Raw genomic sequence first — 20,960 nt, forward strand, 5'->3', positions numbered from 1 at the left:
TTCTTTAATATTAACTTACTTTATGCATTTTTATTAGGGCTGCCAATCGCAGTAATTCACTCGATTAACTCAACTCAAAAAAATTAATCACGCTTAAAAAGTTAATCACGATTAATCGCACTTATAACAATAGAATACCAATTGAAATTTAAATATTTTTGAATGTTTTCTACTTTTCAATATTGATTTCAATTACAACACAGAATACAAAGTGCACAGTGCTCACTTTATTATTTTTGATTACAAATATATGCACTGTAAACATTATAAACAAAAGAAATTGTATTTTTCAATTCACCTCATACAAGTACTGAAGTGCAATCTCGTTATTGTGAAAGTAACTTACAAATGCAGGTTTTTTTGGTTACATAACTTCACTCAAAAACAAAACAGTGTAAAACTTTAGAGCCTACAAGTCCACTCACAATTTACCCAGGAATTTAAGAATATCACCAAATCCTTCCCCAAACAACTTCAGGAGAATCTCTATACCCTCATCCCCCACAAACCCACCCCAGGGCCCTTCTACATACTTCCCAAGATACGCAAACAAGGGAGCCCAGGCAGACCCATCGTATCTGTTCATGGCACTTTTACTGAAGGAATATTGGAATTCATAGAAACCATACTCAAACTGCTCATCACAGAAAGGGACACTACTGGCTTCCTCCAGAAACTCTGCAACATTAACAACCTCCTTCTGAACATTATACTTGCTCCGATAGAGGTCACCTCCCTGTACACCAACATCCCTCACAATGACTATCACAACAAAAGTTGTTTTTCTCTTGCTGATAATTGCTCATCTTAATTAATTAGCCTCTTAGAGTTGATATGGCTCCTTCCACGTTTTCATGTTCTGTATGTATATATATACATCTCCTTACTATATGTTCCATTCTATGCATCTGAAGAAGTGGGCTGTAGCCCACGAAAGCTTATGCTCAAATAAATGTGTTTAGTCTCTAAGGTGCCACAAGTACTCCTGTTTTATTTTAGTTTCCTCTCCCTTTATTACAGTGCTTAATAGTTCTACTTTTATAGTTTATTTTATATAGAGAGCTTGTTTGTTTTACATAATGAGAATGTCCTGGTTTGCATTTCTGAAGAGGAAGTTTTGGTGGTTTGTACAACACATTGTGACCCACACTGATGATCTCAGTAGCTAAGACAAAACCATTATGTCAGATTGGCATTTTATTCAATGGATGTTTGATTTCCTACAGTCATCGGTGAGACTTTCAGATGGAATATTCAACACACTGCAGAGCCAGCTAGTGAGGCCTAGGCTTAGATAGATTTATTTTGCTCAGGCCAGGGATTCTCAACCTTAGTGTGGACCACATCTTAATAGCCAACTCTCCTCCCAGCTATAATTGCCTAAGATCCCTAAGGCACCTAAAATTAAATGCTTTCAAGAAAGTGATATTAGGAAAGTATTTAGTGTATTTTAACTAATGCAATATGGCATCTAAAAATCAGGAGAGCTTTCAGCAATTGAAAAGTCTCTCAGAAGTGGGTAAGGCATGATCATCATTGCAGAGATTCAAGAATGCTGAATATAAATTTGTATAGAGCATCAGTTGTGGTTTCAGGCCTCTCTACTCTGATTCTTGAATGGAATTTTATTTCCTCTAGTTTACACTTTTGCTACTTAGGTATATCACTTCAGTGAAACAACTGTTTTAAAAAAAACTTGTTTAATGTAAACATATCAGTCCACCATAATGTGTAACATGCATGTTTTTATATTTGTATTTTACTTATAATAAAATCAGTTATGATCACACTGAGTGGAGCAGTATGTTAATTTAAACTGTTAGGGGGTCTACTTACTGTACAATGCCTTTGTAGCAGATAGTTTCCACAGACCTTGTGTTTCTTGTGAAGCAAGTCCTAATTTTTCTTTCATTAGAAACTCCGAGAAAACAGCAGCCAGAGCTTAAGGTAGCATCCTTTCCCTTTAATGAGAACAAACTGTAGGATTGGGGAATATATGTTATGACCCAGTGGAGAGGACGGTACATGCAGCATTACTAGTGAAAAGTGCACAATGTGGTCTGAAGGCATAAAGTATGTCTTTGATGCAGTCAGTACTTTAGAGTAGTGTCCAAAGGAGTCGTTCCCTACCCCAAATACCTTTGCCTATGGAGTATGTTAAAAATTGACTGTTTAAGGGCAGGGCTTTGGAGCTGTGCTCTGGCTCCGCTCCAGCTCCAGGCAAAAACCTGCAGCTCCGGAGCTGCTCTGTGCTGCAGCTCCGGGATCCACTCCAAAGCCCTGTTAAAGGAGTGATTAAATAGAGTTTTTCAGGCTATCAAACATTCTTTTACACTAGAGCTTAATTGCTCTGGTTTAGTATTATAGCACATTAAAGCTAGAATATAACAGCTATGATTGTGTGTAAACAGCAGTTGAGGAATTCGTTTATTGCTGGTCTCAAAACACCAACAGCCAACTTTAAGCAGTGTGTTCTCTTCAAAGGCTGAATCAATCTCTCCCCCATCCTATTCCCTGCCTTGCAGAGACTATGTATGCACACTTCCCCACTCTCCAATTACGTTCCCTAAACATGTTCACGGCTTTTATTCACCCTACCTTCCTTGTGTCTTCTGGCTCTGCATGACTGTACAGCAAGGTACTTGTTGGGCTCCCACTGCAATCCATCTCTTGCTGGGCACAACTTCAGAGTTTGCTCTGCTTTAGTGTCACCACCTGGACCATTTTCAGGACAGCTTAAATTACATTTCTAATGCTGGACATAATTCAGTGTGTCTTACCATGTTTCCAAAGTTGTTGATGGTGGACAGTTATAACAAATACTACTTGTATCCAATAATATCTAGTACCACAATGTTATGATAAGGCCATTGCGGAGAAACTAAATGACTTATTTGCATTGGTCTTCACAGCTGAGGATGTGAGGGAGATTCCCAAACCTGAGCCATTCTTTTTAGATCTGAGGAACTGTCCCAGATTGAGGTATCATTAGAGGTGGTTTGGGAACAAATTGATAAATTAAACAGCAATAAGCCACCAGGACTAAATGCTATTTACCCAAGTTCTGAAGGAACTCAGATGTGAAATTGCAGAACTACTAACTGTAGTCTGTACCAGATGACTGGAGGATAGCTAATGTGAGGCCAATTTTTAAAAAGGGCTCCAGAGGTGATCCTGGCAATTACAGGCCTGTAAGCCTGATTTCAGTACTGGGCAAACTGGTTGAAACTATAATAAAGAACGGTATTGTCAGACATATAGATGAACCTAATTTGTTGAGGAAGAGTCAACATGGTTTTAGTAAAGGAAAATTATGCCTCACCAATCTACTAGAATTCTTTGAGGGGGTCAACAAGCATGTGGACCAAGGGGATCCAGCAGAAATAGTGTACTTAAATTGTCAGAAAGCCTTTGACAATGTCCCTCACCAAAGGCTCTTATGCAAAGTAAGCTGCCACGGGATAAGAGGGAAGGTGCTCTCATGGATTGGTAACTGGTTAAAAGATAGGAAACAAAGGGTAGGTATAAATAGTCAGTTTTCAGAGTGGAGAGAGGTAAATAGTGATGTCCCCCAGGGGTCTGTTCTGTACCAGTCCTATTCAACATAGTCATACATGATCTGGAAAAAGGGGTAAACAGGTGGCAAAATTTGCAGATTACTAAAGATAGTTAAGACCCAGACAAACTGCAAAGAGCTACAAAACGTTCTCTCAAAACTGGGTGACTGGGCAACAAAATGGCAGATGAAATGTAATGCTGATAAATGCAAAGTAATGCACATTGGAAAGCATAATCCCAACTATACATCTAAAACACTGGGGGTCTCAATTAGCTGTTACCACTCAAGAGAGAGATCTTGGAGTCATTGTGGATAGTTCTCTGAAAACATCCACTCAATGTGCAGCGGCAGTCAAAAAAGTGAACAGAATGCTGGGAATAATTAAGGAATAGATAACAGGACAGAAAATATCATGTTGCCTCTGTATAAATCCATGGTACACCCACATCTTGAATACTGTGTGTGGATGTGGTCGCCCTATCTAAAAAAAAATGTATTGGAATTGGAAAAGGTTCAGAAAAGGGCAAAAAAACAATTAGGGGTATGGAACGGCTGCTGTATGAGGAGAGATTAATAAGACTGGGACATTACAGTTTGGAAAAGAGACAGCTAAGGGGAGATATGATTGAGTTCTGTAAAATCATGACTGGTGCAGAGAAAGTAAATGAAGTGTTATTTACTCCTCATAACACAAAAACTAGGGGGTCACCAAATGAAATTAATAGGCAGAAGGTTTAAAACAAATAAAAGGAAGTATTTCTTCACACAATGCACAGTCAACCTGTGGAACTCCTTACCAGAGGATGTTGTGAAGGCCAAGATCATAACAAGGTTCAAAAAAGAACTAGATACATTCATGGAGGATAGGTCCATCAATGGCTATTAGCCAGAATGGGCAGGGATGGTGTCCCTAGCCTTTTTTTGCCAGAAGCTGGGAATGAGCAACAGGATGGATCACTTGATAATTCCCTGTTCTGTTTATTCCTTCTGGAGCACCTGGCACTGTCCATTATCAGAAGACAGTATACTGGGCTAGACAGACCTTTGGTCTGAGCCAGTAGGGCCATTCTTATGTTCTTATTCCACCTTGTCAGATTCACAGGGTCTGGTCTATGCCCTAGCCAGTCCCTTGGGAGTGACACCTTTAGCATGCTGGACCCTAAAGATCTACCAGTTCCACAGGGGCAGGCCTATAGACTCCACAAATTTGAAACTGGACATTTGGGCACCAGCGATCCCCATCTCTCTCTCCGTGGCTCCCTATAGTGAATTCAGCCAAACGAGATGCCTGCAGGAGGCTTGTTCCTATCCCTTCTGGTGAAATGTTCTCACTATTTGCAACAACACCAAGCAGCCTTTCCAAAACAAGGTAACAATTTATTAGTCATCTGGCAAAAAGAATCTGAAAGTCCTTAGATCAGCATACAGAAGCAGTTTCTGTCTGAACCAGGTCAGAGCCTTATGTCCCTGAGTGCTCAAGCTCTTAACCCAGCCACCTGACCCCTTTTGCCTTTATTCGTCAACTCATGGCCTTTACTCTGTGCTTCCCTGAAGAGAAGTGTGTGCGGGAAATCACCTTTCTCTTGTCTGTTGGTTGCTAGGCATGAATGTCCCAGCCCCTGGGGTTTCCACTGTCTAATGTGGATCCACTATTCACCTCATCCCTTCCACTTACACTCAGCACACAGCAATGCAAAGCCTAGAGGGAGGCTGAGGTGCAAACAGGAATCATAGAAATATTACCAAAATCCCCATCTTCATCACACAATCCTAATATGTCATACAAAAGTACATAAAGCTTTTTCAGCAAGATCTGTGTCAGCTACAAAGTACTACTGTTTAGAGATGAGAAATCCCTAAAAGCCACCCTGCTTCAAAGAGCAGAGAAGCAATAACTGGAACCAGTTTTCTTTTATGTTCCTTTGTTCCTCCTTGGGCCACTGATGTTTTGGGGATTCTGTCACTGCATGCCCTGTAACCCTGGATGCCTTAATGCTATGCCACTATGTCTCAAAACCCTGACACTAGTAGCCAGCATACAAGCATAAGGATCTCAACCTGGCTTCCAGCAGCCTAGTTACTTCTTGCAAGGTGACCCCAATAGACTTTTCAGTCCCAAGTCTCCCAAAATCTGTCTAGGCCAAGTCCTTAATTACCAGATACTTGGACTACTCCCCTCTACTCCATCACCCCCAAAGAGTGAAACCAGCTCCCCATGTTATCAATTCACTTTTGGACTTATACTCTACACAGTGTGCACAACAGTCCTGCTGGGGGTAAAAACTGTTGATGTACACACTGCTGATGCGCATTAGCAGTTCACTAATGAGCTTTAGTTTAGTCCCCTTTCAAAGAGGAATTGTTAATGTGCATCAGCAGTATGCACATGGACAGTTAGGATGCAGCAGACTATTGCAGGGTAGATTCATTCCCCAGCATGCCATGAACTAATGTGCAGATAAGCCTTGACATAAAGGCTTCAACTAGAGAGCTATATGCAGGCAGACTCTGTACCTCCTTGTTGTCCTGCTGAAGTCAATGGAGTAGACACAGTGGTCCCCTACAAAAACCCAGTTGCAGGAGTGGAGCCCAAGTCATTTCACTGCTCATGGAAAAAGTCTAGACAACATTTTTTAATTTTCCTTTCAATTATGTTGATGGTTTCTTTATACAAATTTTCAAAACTCACTTTTATAAACTCTTTAATCTTTTAGTCTTTTTTTAACTCCTTTCCAAATAACTGGTTTATTGGCTGTTTGTAAAGCAAGCTTTTCACTGTCATCTTCTGTACTGTCATCATCACTGTCACTGCCATCCTCTTCACCAGATTCTTCATCACATTGTGCCATTCTGAAAATAAGAATTTTTTTTCAGAGGTATAAAAGCAAAAGAACTTTTTGAAAGGAGAATGAGAACTGAAAGTAATTACCCTATGGAGCTGGCTGGTCTATTAGGATTTGAAAATTCTTTTCCAGAGTCAACATCAAATGGATCTGGAAAAAAAATTACATCTGGTAAGAGTTAAGTTTAAGATTCTTCATTCAGAGAGGAAAATGAAAGGGATTCTGCTGACTTAGCCAAGATTTGGCTCTATATGAGGAAATCCAGTGACACACCGCTGCTCATCTTGACACTTTGAAAACCAGGCCCCTTCCCTTTAAGGCATCTCCCGTTGAGTGCCCAAAAAATTGAAGCACTTAAAATCACTAGTCACTTCTGAAAATTTTGGCCCTAAGCTCCACCTCATTGATGGGTGTATCCATAACCTAAGTGAAAGCAGATATTTTAAGAAAAGCTCACAACAAATTGCCTTTAGTCAAGCTGTGGAATGTGTCAGTTTTGGCTTGAGAAAAATTGAGATCTCAATTAAAGTAAAACTGACTCATTTACAGTGCAATAAATTATTGGGAGTGGACTACATCCACCCTGATTGAATTGGCCCTGTCAACACTGGTTCTCCACTTACGAAGTAACTCCCTGCTCTCCATGTGTCAGTATATAATGCCTGCATCTGTAACTTTCACTCTATGCATCTGAAGAAGTGAAGTTTTCACCCACGAAAGCTTATGCCCAAATAAATCTGTTGTCTTTAAGGTGCCACCAGACTCCTTGTTGTTAGTGCAATAAAGTATACATTTCCCAGGGAGCTTTAAGGTTGTTTGTAGTAAGCAGAGATGTCAGTTGCTTTATAGGTGAGTATACACACACAGCCTCTACAAACCATAAATAGCTCTTGATCAAAGTATTGGAGAGGGGCTCCTGACAGAAGGGAAGAAGATTGAGTGAACGAGTCTGAACTTGGCCTCACCTCACACGGGGCCAGAAATCCACCCAAGTCTCATCATCAGAAATGAGCTAATTCCAGGTGACAACTCCATCTGGAAATCAGCGAGTTTCCAAAAGGTTAAGAGTCTGAGTAGACCAGGGCCCAGTCTAAGAGTGAGAGAATTGCAGAATTCCATCTCAGAAGTGGTAAAGGCACAAAGCCTGACACCCAAGGCTGTACTCAGAAGGACCAGCAAGGAGACAAGTGCAGCTAGCCCTGTAACCGTGACAGAGGCCATCTAGTCCTCCTGCCTTTCTGAAGGACCGGAATAGGCATGTTCCTTAAGATCTATTCTGGTAAGTTTAAGGATTCTTTTCTAAATGTTTCAAGTAACTGGGTTTCCACTTCCCTAAGGAGACTATTCTATTCCATAAACTAATATACTCCAGTGACAAGGAGATGTTTGTTATTCAGCTTAAGTTTTCACTCAGTTTCATCCCCTTATCCAAGACACAAGGGGCTGTCTGCCCTCCCCCTCAGAATGTGGATGAGATGCACCTCCCACTTTGTGGGGAGAAGTTACTGGCAAAGCCAAGACACCATGGTTGCAGGCTTGGGTCATGTGAACTGCCAGCACACAGTTAGCCTAGGGAGGGACATGAGACTTAGCCACTGTCCTTTCCCCTCCCTGCTCTGGGTGGATAAGAACTGTGGCCTTCACACACACACTTGGGCAGTTTGTGTTGGGATATTTTTTGTGTGCCTCCTGCATTGAAGTGAAGTGCTTTCCCAAGAGTGGGAGTGAGGGGGAGAAGACAGAACATGCAGGCTGAAAAACCACTGAAGGAGCCAGAACAGGGAAAACTGGCACCAGTTGTGCGACATGGAAACTGGGACGGAATTGTACTATACTTTTAGTACGTTACTTTAGTCTGACTACATCTGTCTGAATTTTTAGATAGCTTTTCAGGCAGGGACTTTCAATCTTCTATTCTGTCTGTACAGTGCCCACAAAATTGGGGCCCCAGGCTTGGCTGGGACATTTATGCACTGCCACCATACAACTAAAATTTTGCAATATGAATCTAGTTTTAATTTGTGCCAATATTTCTCCTCTTTAGGTCTTCCCATATTTATCAGTCCTCATTAGTGTTCAAACTTTCCAATTCAGCACTAGTAAATGTAACAAGGGAGCTGTTTACCTTCTTTCTTCCTTAATTCCCTGAAAACATCCTTTATAAAACTAAACTAATCAGGGCAGCCACTCTGTTGGGTAAATGAATGTCCATATAATGCCTACTGAGATTTTTTTTCGTCTTTAGCAACAAAGCATTCGGAATAGTCAGGAAACTACAAGGAAAAGTCATTCAAAGGGAGGCTTTTACCTATATCTTCAGTTTCTCTTTCTTTTGCACTTGCTAAAAATTCCTTTTCAACTTTCAGCACCTCTTCCTGGCAATGGCAGGCCGCATATTTCTCCAAGAGATTTTTGTTCAATTCAAGAAACACTTTTCCCCATTTGAACTTTCTCAGAAGAACGGTGGCTAGATCAGAGAACCCTAAAATAGAAAACAAATATGACCAGCTTCTCTTCAAACATGGGACTCGTAACAAAAAACAAACAAACAAAAAAAACCACAACAACTTACAGCTGCCTTGATATCTAATCAGCATAAGTTCAATACATAGCATCTGTCACTAAAACAGTGATACATGAGACATTTGTCAGCATCCTTGAATGTTTTGGAATCTAGATCTGGAGACAGGAGACTTAACTTGAGGCACCCAAGTGAATCCAGGAGAAATTCACTGTGTTCTAGTTAATCAATCTCCTGAATGTAGAAATATAAAATCTGATGTTGTACAGTACAGTGTAAACAAAAGGTAGATCTCTATACAGCAGTCAATAATCAGCCAAAGTCTACTGTTAACCCACTTCCAAGCCCTCAGAGTGGAAAGTGCAGGTCTATGATGGTTCAAACTTCCTTCTCTAACAGGATTCAGGGAGCGGCCATGGACAACGGTTCCCTGACCACCTTGAGAGGTTGAGACACGCCACAGGCTCTGCTAACAATACGTGATGACCACCAGCTCTATCTCCTCCCCTCAGAGACTGATAGCAAGGGAGAGCCACACATGCCTACACTCAGTGCCAATTTGAGGCCCTAGTTTTAATCTTAAAGATCCACAATGGGTTGGGGCCCAGCCGCAGCCAAGTCCCCTATTCCAACACAACAAGAGCTGGTTTAAATTTTTCAGAACCAATCAATGAAGGTTTTCAATACAGTGGAACCCCATTTTTCCAATCTAATTGGGAGCAGTGCCAAATCAGATAATCAAAAATTAGGATAATCTGGAGAATGGGCAAAGAGCTTTAGCTCTGGCTTCAACTGGAGCCTGAGCCCTGCCACTTGGGCCTTCAGCTCTAGTTTGGTTAATACGGAGAGCCAGATAATGGAGGCTTGGATAAATAGGGTTCCTATTGTAACTTCATTAGGAAACACTGAAGCTTTTCTCAAACCAGCTCTGTTTATGATCCCTTGAAACAACTCTACTTCCTCTAGCTAAGAGCGAAGCCTTCAAGAGTTAAAGATAAGGTATTCTCACTGATGGTCTGCAGAATGCCCTACTGGAGAAGATAAGACTGAGCCTGAGTAACTATATTCAGAGTACAATGGAAGTGAAGTAACCAAAGACAAAGCATTACAGGGGTGCATACTAGTAATGGTAAACAAATCTGTCAAACCTAGAAGTGAAGAGCAGAATCCATAATGGACCACTCCAGGACTTGCTGTATTTATTTAGTGCTTAATACTGCAAGGTGGGATGCTCAAGAAATCTTTTTGGCCTGGTCTACACTGGGAGGGGGGGAAATCGATCTAAGATACGCAACTTCAGCTACGAGAATAGCGTAGCTGAAGTCGACGTATCTTAGATTGACTTAGGCCTGGTCTACACTACGGGTTTAGGTCGACTTTAGCAGCGTTAAACCGAATTAAGCCTGGACACGTCCACACAACGAGGCCCTTTCTTTCGACTTAAAGGGCCCTTTAAACCGGTTTCTTTACACCACCTCCGACGAGGGGATTAGTGATAAAACCGGCCTTTGCGGGTCGGAATTGGGGTAGTGTGGACGGAATTCGATGTTATTGGCCTCCGGGAGCTATCCCACAGTGCTTCATTGTGACCGCTCTGGACAGCGCTCTCAACTCAGATGCACTGACCAGGTAGACAGGAAAAGACCCGCGAAGGTTTGAATTTCATTTCCTGTTTGCCCAGCGTGGAGAGCACAGGTGACCACGCAGAGCTCATCAGCACAGGTAACCGTGATGGAGTCCTCCCAGGATCGCAAAAGAGCTCCAGCATGGACCGAACGGGAGGTACAAGATCTGCTCGCCATATGGGGAGATGAAGCAGTGATAGCTGAACTCCGTAGCAGTAAAAGAAATGGAAAAGTATTAGAAAAGATCTCCAAGGCCATGAAGGACCGAGGCCATAACAGGGACACACAGCAGTGCCGCGTGAAAATTAAGGAGCTACGGCAAGCCTACCACAAAGCCAGAGAAGCAAACGGAAGGTCCGGGGCAGAGCCGCAAACTTGCCGCTACTACGCGGAGCTGCATGCGATCCTAGGCGGTGCAGCCACCACTACCCCAACCGTGTGCTATGACTCTCTCACTGGAGAAACACACAGGGAAGACGGTTCGGGGAACGAGGAAGATGACGATGGAGGTACTGTAGGTAGCTCACAGCAGCAAGGAAGCGGAGAAACCGGTTTCCCCAACAGCCAGGATATGTTTGTGACCCTGGACCTGGAACCAGTAACCCCCGAACTCACCCAAGACCCTCAGGGCACACAGGAGACCTCTGGTGAGTGTAACTTTGTAAATATTTGTAAACATTACAAAAAAAAAGCAAGCAAGTCTGTTAACGTGTATGGGGATGGAGCGGAAATCCTCCAGGGACATCTCCAGAAAGCTCTCCTGGTTGAAATGGGGTGATTTTATTAAGGGGGACATTCAGAGGCGCCCGTTCCTGCTCTTCTGACCAGAAATGTTCCCCGCTGTTAACCACGCGGTGGGGGGAGGGGTGAAGTGATCATCCCAGAGAATCGTGTGTGTGTGTGTGTGTGGGGGGGGGGGTGGTTTACTTGTGTTTGTGCCGCATGTTAACCGGGAAACCGCAGCCCCCTCCTTTTACATTGAAACCCCATTTTAAATGGACAACCCAATTCATCCTTGATATGGGAAATGCGCTGCTGTTTGCAACCTTTCCCGCATGTTAAGAAGGTTAAAAAAGCCAAAACACTGTGGCCTACGATGGCTGCCTGCAAGCTGAAATATGCGACCTTGTAATGAAAGAGTGTACCCATTGTTCCCTAAAATGTGTCTTTTTTAACCACCTCTCCCTTCTCCTCCGCCAGCTGCAAATGTTTCTCCTTCGCAGAGGCTCGTGAACATTAGAAAGAGAAAACGTAAGACGAGGGACGAGATGTTCACGGAGCTGCAGATGTCCGCCCAGGCTGATAGAGCACAGCAGAATGCGTGGAGGCAGTCAATGTCGGAGATGAGAAAAGCCCAATATGAACGAGAGGAGAGGTGGCGGGCTGAATCACGGGAAGAACAGAGCAAGTGGCGGGCTGAAGACGATAGGTGGCGTCAGCTTGCAGACAGACGGCAAGAGGCAATGCTCCGTCTGCTGGAGCATCAAACTGATATGCTCGAGCGTATGGCTGAGTTGCAGGAAAGGCAGCAGGAGCAGAGACCGCCGCTACAGCCCCTGTGTAACCAACAGCCCTCCTCCCCAAGTTCCATAGCCTCCTCACCAAGACGCCCAAGAACACGGTGGGGGGGCCTCCGTCCACCCAGTCACTCCACCCCAGATGATCGCCCAAGCATCAGAAGGCTGGCCTTCAATAAGAGTTAAAGTTTTAAAATGCAGTGTGTCCTTTTCCATCCCTCCTCCCCCACCCATCCCAGGCTACCTTGGCAATTATCCCCCTACCTCTGTAAGGAACTAATAAAGAATGCATGAATGTGAAAAAACAATGACTTTATTGCCTCTGCAAGCGGGAGGGGAGGGGAGGGTGGGGTGGGGTGGTTGGTTTACAGGGAAGTAGAGTGAACCGGGTCGGGGGGGGGGGGGGGGGGGGTTGGAGGGTTCATCAAGGAGAAACAAACAGAAGTTTCACACAGTAGCCTGGCCAGTCACAAAACTCGTTTTCAAAGCTTCTCTGATGCGCACCGCGCCCTGCTGTGCTCCTCTAACCGCCCTGGTGTCTGGCTGCGCGTAATCAGCGGCCAGGCGAGTTGCCTCAACCTCCCACCCCGCCATAAAGGTCTCCCCCTTACTCTCACAGATATTGTGGAGCGCACAGCAAGCAGCAATAACAATGGGGATATTCTTTTCGCTGAGGTCTGAGCGAGTCAGTAAGCTGCGCCAGCGCGCTTTTAAACGTCCAAATGCACATTCCACCACCATTCGGCACTTGCTCAGCCTGTAGTTGAACAGGTCCTGACTCCTGTCCAGGCTGCCTGTGTACGGCTTCATGAGCCATGGCATTAAGGGGTAGGCTGGGTCCCCAAGGATCACGATAGGCATTTCAACATCCCCAATGGTCACTTTCTGGTCCGGGAAGAAAGTCCCTTCCTCCAGCTTTCGAAACAGAGCAGAGTTCCTGAAGACGCGAGCATCATGTACCTTTCCCGGCCATCCCACGTTGATGTTGGTGAAACGTCCCTTGTGATCCACCAGGGCTTGCAGCAGCATTGAAAAGTACCCCTTGCGGTTTACGTAGTCGGTGGCTTGGTGCTCCGGTGACAAGATAGGGATATGGGTTCCGTCTATGGCCCCGCCACAGTTTGGGAATCCCATTTCAGCAAAACCATCCACTATTGACTGCACGTTGCCCAGAGTCACTACCCTTGCTATCACCAGGTCTTTCATTGCCCTGGCAAATTGGATCACAGCAGCCCCCACCGTAGATTTGCCCACTCCAAATTGATTCCCGACTGACCGGTAGCTGTCTGGCGTTGCAAGCTTCCACAGGGCTATCGCCACTCGCTTCTCAACTGTGAGGGCTGCTCTCATCTTGGTATCCTGGCGTTTCAGGGCAGGGGAAAGCAAGTCACAAAGTTCCATGAAAGTGGCCTTACGCATGCGAAAGTTTCGCAGCCACTGGGAATCGTCCCATACCTGCAGCACGATGCGATCCCACCAGTCTGTGCTTGTTTCCCGGGCCCAGAATCGGCGTTCCACGGCATCAACCTGCCCCAGTGACACCATGATTTCCACATTGCTGGGGCCTGTGCCTTGTGAGAGGTCTATGTCCATGTCAATTTCCTCATCACTCTCGTCGCCGCGCTGCAATCGCCTCCTCGCCTGGTCCGGGTTTCGCCTTGGCATGTTCTGGCTCTGCATATACTCCAGGACAATGCGCGTGGTGTTCATAGTGCTCATAATTGCCGCGGTGATCTGAGCGGGCTCCATGATCCCAGTGCTAGCTATGGCGCCTGGTCAGAAAAAAGGCGCGAAAGTAGTATCTGATGGACCAGGAGAAGGAGGGCGGGAGGGAGGGAGGGCCGAGTGACGACATGGCGTACAGGTACAGGAACAGGGAGAAACACAAACAACTGTCACACAGAATGGTCCCCCCAAAGATTAAACTGGAAACCCTGGGCTTAGCAGGCCGCTGATTTCACGGAGGAAGGGGAAGCAAATGAACACAGAACAAATCTATTTTTTACATCTTAAGGTGGCAGCCGACGGTGCAGCATGAGTGACAGCCATACCAGTATGACGACGATGGGTACCAATCATAATATACCATCATCTGCCAAAAGGCAAGGGGCTGCTGCTGTGTAGCAATGCAGCCCCACGTCTGCCAGCCCCACGTCCGCCAGCACCCAGCATTGCCCTCGGCCTCTTCTGGGTGCTTAGCAGACAATATTGGGCAATTGGCAGAAAATAGTATATTACGACTGGTAACCGTCATCATCAAAACAGTAGCATGTCTGCCCAGGTGGCCATGATTGACAGCCATACCAGTATGACAACGACGGGTACCAGTCATAATATACCATCGCCTGCAAGGGGCTGGTGCAATGCAGCCCTACGGCTGCCAGCCCCACAGCTATCACTCATGCTACACCGTCTACCGCCAAAAGGCAGTTAGCAGCTGCTGCTGTGTAGCAATGCAGTCCCACGTCTGCCGGCACCCAGAGGACATAGCTTGCCGTGGTATGTTGTCTGCACAGGTAGCCCAGGTAAAAAGGCGCGAATCTATTGTCTGCCGTTGCTGTGACGAGGGGGGAGGGGCCTGACGACATGTACCCAGAACCGCCCGCGACACTGTTTTGCATCATCCGGGCATTGGGATCTCAACCCAGAATTCAAAGAAAAGGCGCGAACCGCTTCTCGGCTCTCTGAGCTGTGGCGCAAACGTAGTATCTGACGGCCTAGGGGAAGGAGGGAGGGGGGCCGAGTGACGACATGGCGTACAGGCACAGGGAATTAAAATAAAGAACGGTGGCTGTGCATCAGGGAGAGACACAAACAACTGTCACAGACTGGTCCCCCCCAAAGATTAAACTGAAAACCCTGGGTTTAGCAGGCCGTTGATTTGACGGAGGGAGGGGGAAGCAAATGAATACAGAGCAAATCTATTTTTTTACATCTTAAGACGACGGTGCAGCGTGACTGATAGCCCTCGGCATCTTTCTGGGTGCTTGGCAGCAAATACGGGGTGGTGTATGACGATGGTCTTCAGGCCTATTGCACAATCGGCTGCTCAGGGAAGACTCTGCTAACGTACGATGACCCGACTTGTAATAGGATGGCTAACAGTCGTAATACACCATTTACTGCCAAAAGGCAAGCCCCACGGCTGCCAGCACCCAGATCGCCGATGAAGGCTACCAGTCTACTGCACCGTCTACCGCCAAAAGGCAGTTAGCAGCTGCTGCTGTGTAGCAATGCAGTCCCACGTCTGCCGGCACCCAGAGGACATATGGTGACGGTGAGCTCAGCTGAGCTGAGCGGGCTCCATGTTGTCTGCACAGGTAACCCAGGTAAAAAGGCGCGAATCTATTGTCTGCCGTTGCTGTGACGGGGGAGGGAGGGGCCTGACGACATGTACCCAGAACCGCCCGCGACACTGTTTTGCATCATCCGGGCATTGGGATCTCAACCCAGAATTCCAAGGGGCGGCAGAGACTGCGGGAACTGTGGGATAGCTGTGGGATAGCTACCCATAGTGCAATGCTCCGGAAGTCGACGCTAGCCTCGTACTGTGGACGCGGTCCGCCGACTAGAGCACCTAGAGCATTTTATTGTGTGGACACACACAATCGGCTGTATACAACCGATTTCAATAAAACCGGCTTCTATAAATTCGAACTAATTTCGTAGTGTAGACATACCCTTAGAATCACTTACTTTGCGTCCTCACGGCACGGGATCGACGGCCGCCGCTACCCCGTCGACTTTGCTTCCGCCTCTCACTGAGCTGGAGTTCAGTCCACGGGAGAGCGATTGGGGATCGATTTATCGTGTCTATACTACACACGATAAATCGATCCCCAATAGATCGATCACTACCCGCCGATCCAGCGGGTAGTGTAGACATACCCTTAGATATGACAGATACAGACCTTGAGCAAAACATATTCTACATCTGTCCACTGAACAAGATGTTGAACAAAAATCACTTAAAAGAAAACTACAACAATTTTTTTCACATCAGCTCCACATTATAGCCTTACCAACAATACAGAAAGTAGCAGCTAAAGCTTCCACGCAGGACAGCTTGCATGGCCGGCCGTAGTTTACAGGATTTGCTGCCACCAAGTAAGGCAACAGTCGGAGATAGCTTCCCCTCATTTTACTAAATGGCGTTTCTTCCAACTTGGCCCACGAGCAATCTATGACTGCAACTCCATTCTGAGCTACAACCTGTCTGAAAAACAAACTTTATTGTAGTTGCGCATCTAATATCTCATTTTAAATGTTTAGTTCTTTGGATTAAGGGTGGTACTGTGTACAGGAACTAGCTCCCCAAAAGTGCAAACAAGCAATTTTCTATACATGTGTTAACTGATTTGCCAAAACACTCCAAGTATATGGCAAAGCTAGGAACCGAGTTCAGCTCTTCTTAGTGCTTGTGCCTTCACCACAAAACCATCTTTTCATTCTGAAATAATGGACCTTTTTCAAGTTCCACAAGCTACCATCACTTCTACAGTGTCAAGTCTCCCCAAAATAAGTGCTCTAGTTAGCAGGAATTTGATTTTCTTTCTTGATTCATGGAACACACCTTCACAGATAAAGAGAAACTGATCAAAGAACTAAAAATTAATGGTAACTTAGGGCGGGTCTACACTAACCCCCCAATTCGAACTAAGGCACGCAACTTCAGCTACGTGAATAACGTAGTTGAAGTTCGAAATACCTTAGTTCGAACCTACCTCCGTCCAGACGCGGCAGGCAGGCTCCCCCATCAACTTCGCGGTACTCCTCTCGCCGAGCTGGAGTAGCGCAGTCGACCGCGAGCACTTCCGGGTTCGACTTATCTCGTCCGGACAAGACGCGATAAGTCGAACCCAGAAGTTCGATTTGCTTGCCGCCAAACTACCGGGTAGTGTAGACCTACCCTTAGGTACAAGTGATCATGACAATCACAATGTGCAAGCAGAGTGAAGTCCAGACCAGTGAGATATATATATATAGCTTGTGCTTTAAAAGGGCCAATTTCACAAAGCTGAAAACAATTGAGCCAAATCAGTTGGGAAGAAGAATTTAATCAGAAAAATTTGAATGATAATTGAGAATTGTTTAAGAACACCTTACCAGATGCCCCAAAAGCCACAATCAAAGAAAAAAGTTGTGATTTTTTTAATCAGTAACCTGGTTTTGAGTGAAAATGAAGGGAGCTATAAAAAACATAAATGGAAGAAAGGGAAAGTTGACAGTGAATATAAATCAGAAGGTAGGAATTGTAGAAAACTGACCAGTGAAGCAGAGGGACACAAGGAGAAATCTATGGTCAGCTGAATTCAGGACAATATGTTTAAGTATTATGAACAAAAAAAGTCTTACCAATGTCTAGTCCATTACTAGATAAAAATGGCAGAATTATTAATGCTAATGCATAAACGAAGAAGTGTTCAGTAAATAGTCTGTATTTTGGAAAAACAGATGTAGTCATAATATATGACAAGTCTCGTTCCATTCCACTAGTATCTCCGGAAGATATGAAACAGCAGCTATTAAAGTTAGATATTTTAAAATCAGCACTCAGCTAATAAGGAGCTCTCTGGACCACTAATATTGATTTTCAATCCATTTTAGAACACTGGGGAAGTTTCAGGAGACTGGAAGAGTTAATAAGGTGCCAATATTTAAAAAGGGTAAATAGGATTTCAATTGGACTTAGACCCCAAGCAATATAATGGAGCAGCTGATATGAGACTCGATTACATTAAAATTTCAGAGGTTAATAGAATTAATGCTAATCAACATGGGTTTATGAAAAATATATCCTGTAATCTCATCAAAAGGATATGAAAATTAGTTTGAGAAGTTTGGTTGATAAAGGCAATATGGTGTTGTACTATACTTAGCATTCTGTAAAGCATTGAACTTGGTACTGCATGACATTGATTAAAAGTCTAAAAAGGTACAAAATTAACATGGTACAGATTAAATGGATTAAAACTGGGTAACTAATAGGTCTCAAAGTAATTGTAAATGTGGAATAGTCATTGAGTGGGTGGGTTTCTATGGGGGTCCATTGGGGATCAATTTTTTGCGCTACACTATGTAACATTTCTATTAATGACCTGAAAGAAAACACAAAATCATTAATGATGAAGTTTACAGATGATACAAAATTTGGGGAAATTGTAAATAATGAAGAGGGCAGGTCATTGATAAAGAGCAATCTGGATTGCATGGTAAGATAGGTGCATGCAAAGTGTGTTTTTATGAATAAATGTAAACATCTAGAAACAGACAGGTTTCAGAGTAGCAGCCATGTTAGTCTGTATCCGCAAAAAGAACAGGAGTACTTGTGGCACCTTAGAGACTAACAAATTTATTAGAGCATAAGCTTTCGTGGACTACAGCCCACGGTGCATCCGAAGAAGTGGGCTGTAGTCCACGAAAGCTTATGCTCTAATAAATTTGTTAGTCTCTAAGGTGCCACAAGTACTCCTGTTCTTTTTGTAGAAACAGATAAATTTTTAACAGTGAGGGTAATTAACCACTGGAACAGTTTACCAAGGATTGTGGTGGATTCTCCCTCACTGACAGTTTTTAAATCAAGTTTTGATGTTTTAAAAGATCTATTCTAGGAATTATTTTGGGGAAGTTCTATGGTCTGTGTTATGCAGGAGGTTAGACTGGATGATCATAATGGTCCCCTCTGGTCTTGAAATTTATGCGGAGGCCTGGACTAGATGAGCTCTCGAGGTCCCTTCCAGTCCTATGATTCTATGACTTTCTGAAATTTGAAGCCTGGATTTCAGAATTAGCAGTTAAAAAAAAAAGAAGCTACCATGAACTGGGCACTTTAGATATGGAAACGTTAGTTGTGGGACTTCAGAATGTTAACCACACTTTACTGTATCAAATATTTTGGTTTTTTTTTTTAAATATATCAAAAGCTTCATGTCTCACCCACTATCAGCATCGCTGCATAATCCTTGGGCCTGTTAAAGAAAAAGGAACCTACTTTCCATGCATATTTAACTATATTAACAGAACAGGGAAGACAAGATACCCCCATGTGTGAACACCATTTTAGTTGACAATCAAATAATGAAATGTTTTCCTTAACTCAGCTAACAGTACATTTGTTAACATCAGCACAGAATATACACCAGTACCGGACACACTCTCTCTCTCTCTAGAAACTCATAATACAGCAAAAAGTAAATAAACATGCGATAGTGAATTTGTACCTAAGAAATAACACTCTAGGACTGTGATTCGCAAGGAACCTACTTGTCAGCTGCAGAGACATACTGAGTTGCCAGAGGACTGAGGATGAGCCCTGGGAATCTCTGATTGAGACGCAGGTTTCGGAGCAGGCCTTTGCGAGCCAATTTCCTCCCCGTGCATTTCTTGGGATCACAGTGTCCCAGCTCCCACATGGCAAGAGGGCATGGGAATCTCACCTCTGCAGAATCCCCTTCTCCAGCGCCATCCTGCTGAATGCAGGCTGCAAACACGCAGAGCAGAGTTCAGCCTTCTCCTCGGAGGCCCAAAGGCTATAGAAGGAGCGGGGGTGGGGCTCAGCAGCAGCTAGAGTTGCCAACCCTCCCTGTTTTTCCAGGAGTCTCCTGCAATCGGGCTCTATCTCCCAGAGGCTACTAAAGCCAAACCAGGAGATTTTAGGCTGCTAAAAGTCCAGCAGAGCAAAGGCAAGCTCTCTGCCTGTCCTGGCCCTATGCCACTCATGGAAGCTGTCAGCAGGTCTTTGCAGACCCTGGGGAGTCCACGGGGTCTCCACACACTGCCTCTGCGGCTCCCACTAGCTGGGAACTGTGGCCAATGGGAGCTGTAGGGATGGTGGCTGCAGGGAGTTGCTGGTTGCTTCCACGAATGGTGCGGAGCAAGGGCAGGTAGGGAGCCTGCCTTAACCCCACTGCATCCTTAACCAGAAGCCCACACCCCTCATCCCCTCCTACATCCCAACCACCTGCCCCAGCCCTGAGCCCCCTCCAGCACCTAAACTCCCTCCCAGAGCCTGTCCCCCGCACCCTCTCCTGCCCCCCAACCCCCTGCCCCAGGCTCAGCCTGGAGCCCCCTCCCATACTCCAAACTCCTCGGCCCCAGCCCAGAGCCTGCCCCCCATCCCCCTGCTCCAGCCCCATGAACAGGTGTGGGGGAGGGGGAGCAAGGGCGGGAGGGGAGGGAGGGAGGGAGTGGGGCGGGGCCTCGGGGAAGGGGCGGGGCTAGGCACCAGCCTCTACCCGCTGGGACTCGGCGGCTCCTTTCCCCCGTCACAAGGGCGCGCGTGGAGCGCGGCGGGTCCGCGCCGCAAGGGGGGCGGTTCGTTAAGTTTCCATCTAAGCCAACCAGCCCCCTCGCCCCCTGGGGCGAAAACCACGGGGTCCGGGCACCTGCCAGCGCCGCCTGCGCGTCCGCCGCGAAGGTCTCCAGGGACTTGGGCGCGCGCCGGCTGCGTCCGTCCGGGCGGCGAAACGGCTTTTTCCTGCCCATGGCTGGCGGGCGCCCGCACCTCGGCCGCCGCCTGACGTGACCGACCGGACCGGAAGGAGCTCTGCGCTGCAGCTCCCCGAGAGGCGCGTTTCCGCTTCCGGGAGCAATGGCGGCCTGGGCGCTGCTGCTGGCGCTGCTGAACGCGGGGTTCGGTGAGCGCCGAGGGGGTGGGATGGACCCCACGGACTGGGTTCTATGGAGTGGGAGCGCCCCTCCTTAACCACCGACCGCGCCCCCACTGCCGCCCTCCTCCCACACCTGCCGCTGCCCGATCTCCCTCCTCCCCCGCGTGAGCCCCACGCGAGTCCCCCCTCCCCCATACCCACTCACTGACCATGCCCTAGGGAAGCCCCCTCCCCCGCACCCACCCGCTGACTTCGCCACCGCAGTGAGCTTCCTCTCCCACCCACT

General features: G+C 45.9%; 2 protein-coding genes across 7 annotated transcripts in view; one reads left to right on the forward strand and one right to left on the reverse strand.

Annotated features, from left to right (window-relative positions):
* Positions 1 to 6,177: 6,177 nt before the first annotated feature.
* On the reverse strand, positions 6,178 to 20,624 carry TSR3 (TSR3 ribosome maturation factor). 2 transcript variants are annotated; one of them, XM_054042448.1, is made up of 6 exons: positions 20,450 to 20,622; positions 19,329 to 19,545; positions 16,088 to 16,281; positions 8,711 to 8,884; positions 6,489 to 6,552; positions 6,178 to 6,409 (listed from the first exon to the last, which is right to left on the reverse strand). In XM_054042448.1, the coding sequence occupies exons 1-6, from the start codon at positions 20,547 to 20,549 to the stop codon at positions 6,262 to 6,264; spliced, it is 897 nt and encodes a 298-aa protein (XP_053898423.1). In that variant the 5' UTR covers positions 20,550 to 20,622; the 3' UTR covers positions 6,178 to 6,261. The 2 variants fall into 2 exon arrangements, with proteins under 2 accessions (XP_053898423.1, XP_053898424.1); XM_054042449.1 differs by having other exon boundaries at positions 6,343 to 6,389; positions 20,450 to 20,624.
* Positions 20,558 to 20,960, forward strand: part of GNPTG (N-acetylglucosamine-1-phosphate transferase subunit gamma) — a 29,598-nt gene continuing 29,195 nt past the window's right edge. For 4 of the 5 annotated variants that reach the window (XM_054042443.1, XM_054042445.1, XM_054042447.1 and 1 more), the window contains exon 1: positions 20,558 to 20,701. In XM_054042443.1, the coding sequence (XP_053898418.1) occupies positions 20,656 to 20,701 (46 nt within the window). In that variant the 5' untranslated portion in view covers positions 20,558 to 20,655. The remainder of the gene's footprint in view (positions 20,702 to 20,960) is intronic. The other variant, XM_054042446.1, reaches the window with a different exon arrangement.

Source organism: Malaclemys terrapin, chromosome 10 (genome assembly GCF_027887155.1).
Source record: "Malaclemys terrapin pileata isolate rMalTer1 chromosome 10, rMalTer1.hap1, whole genome shotgun sequence".
In the NCBI taxonomy this organism is placed as follows: Eukaryota; Metazoa; Chordata; order Testudines; family Emydidae; genus Malaclemys; species Malaclemys terrapin.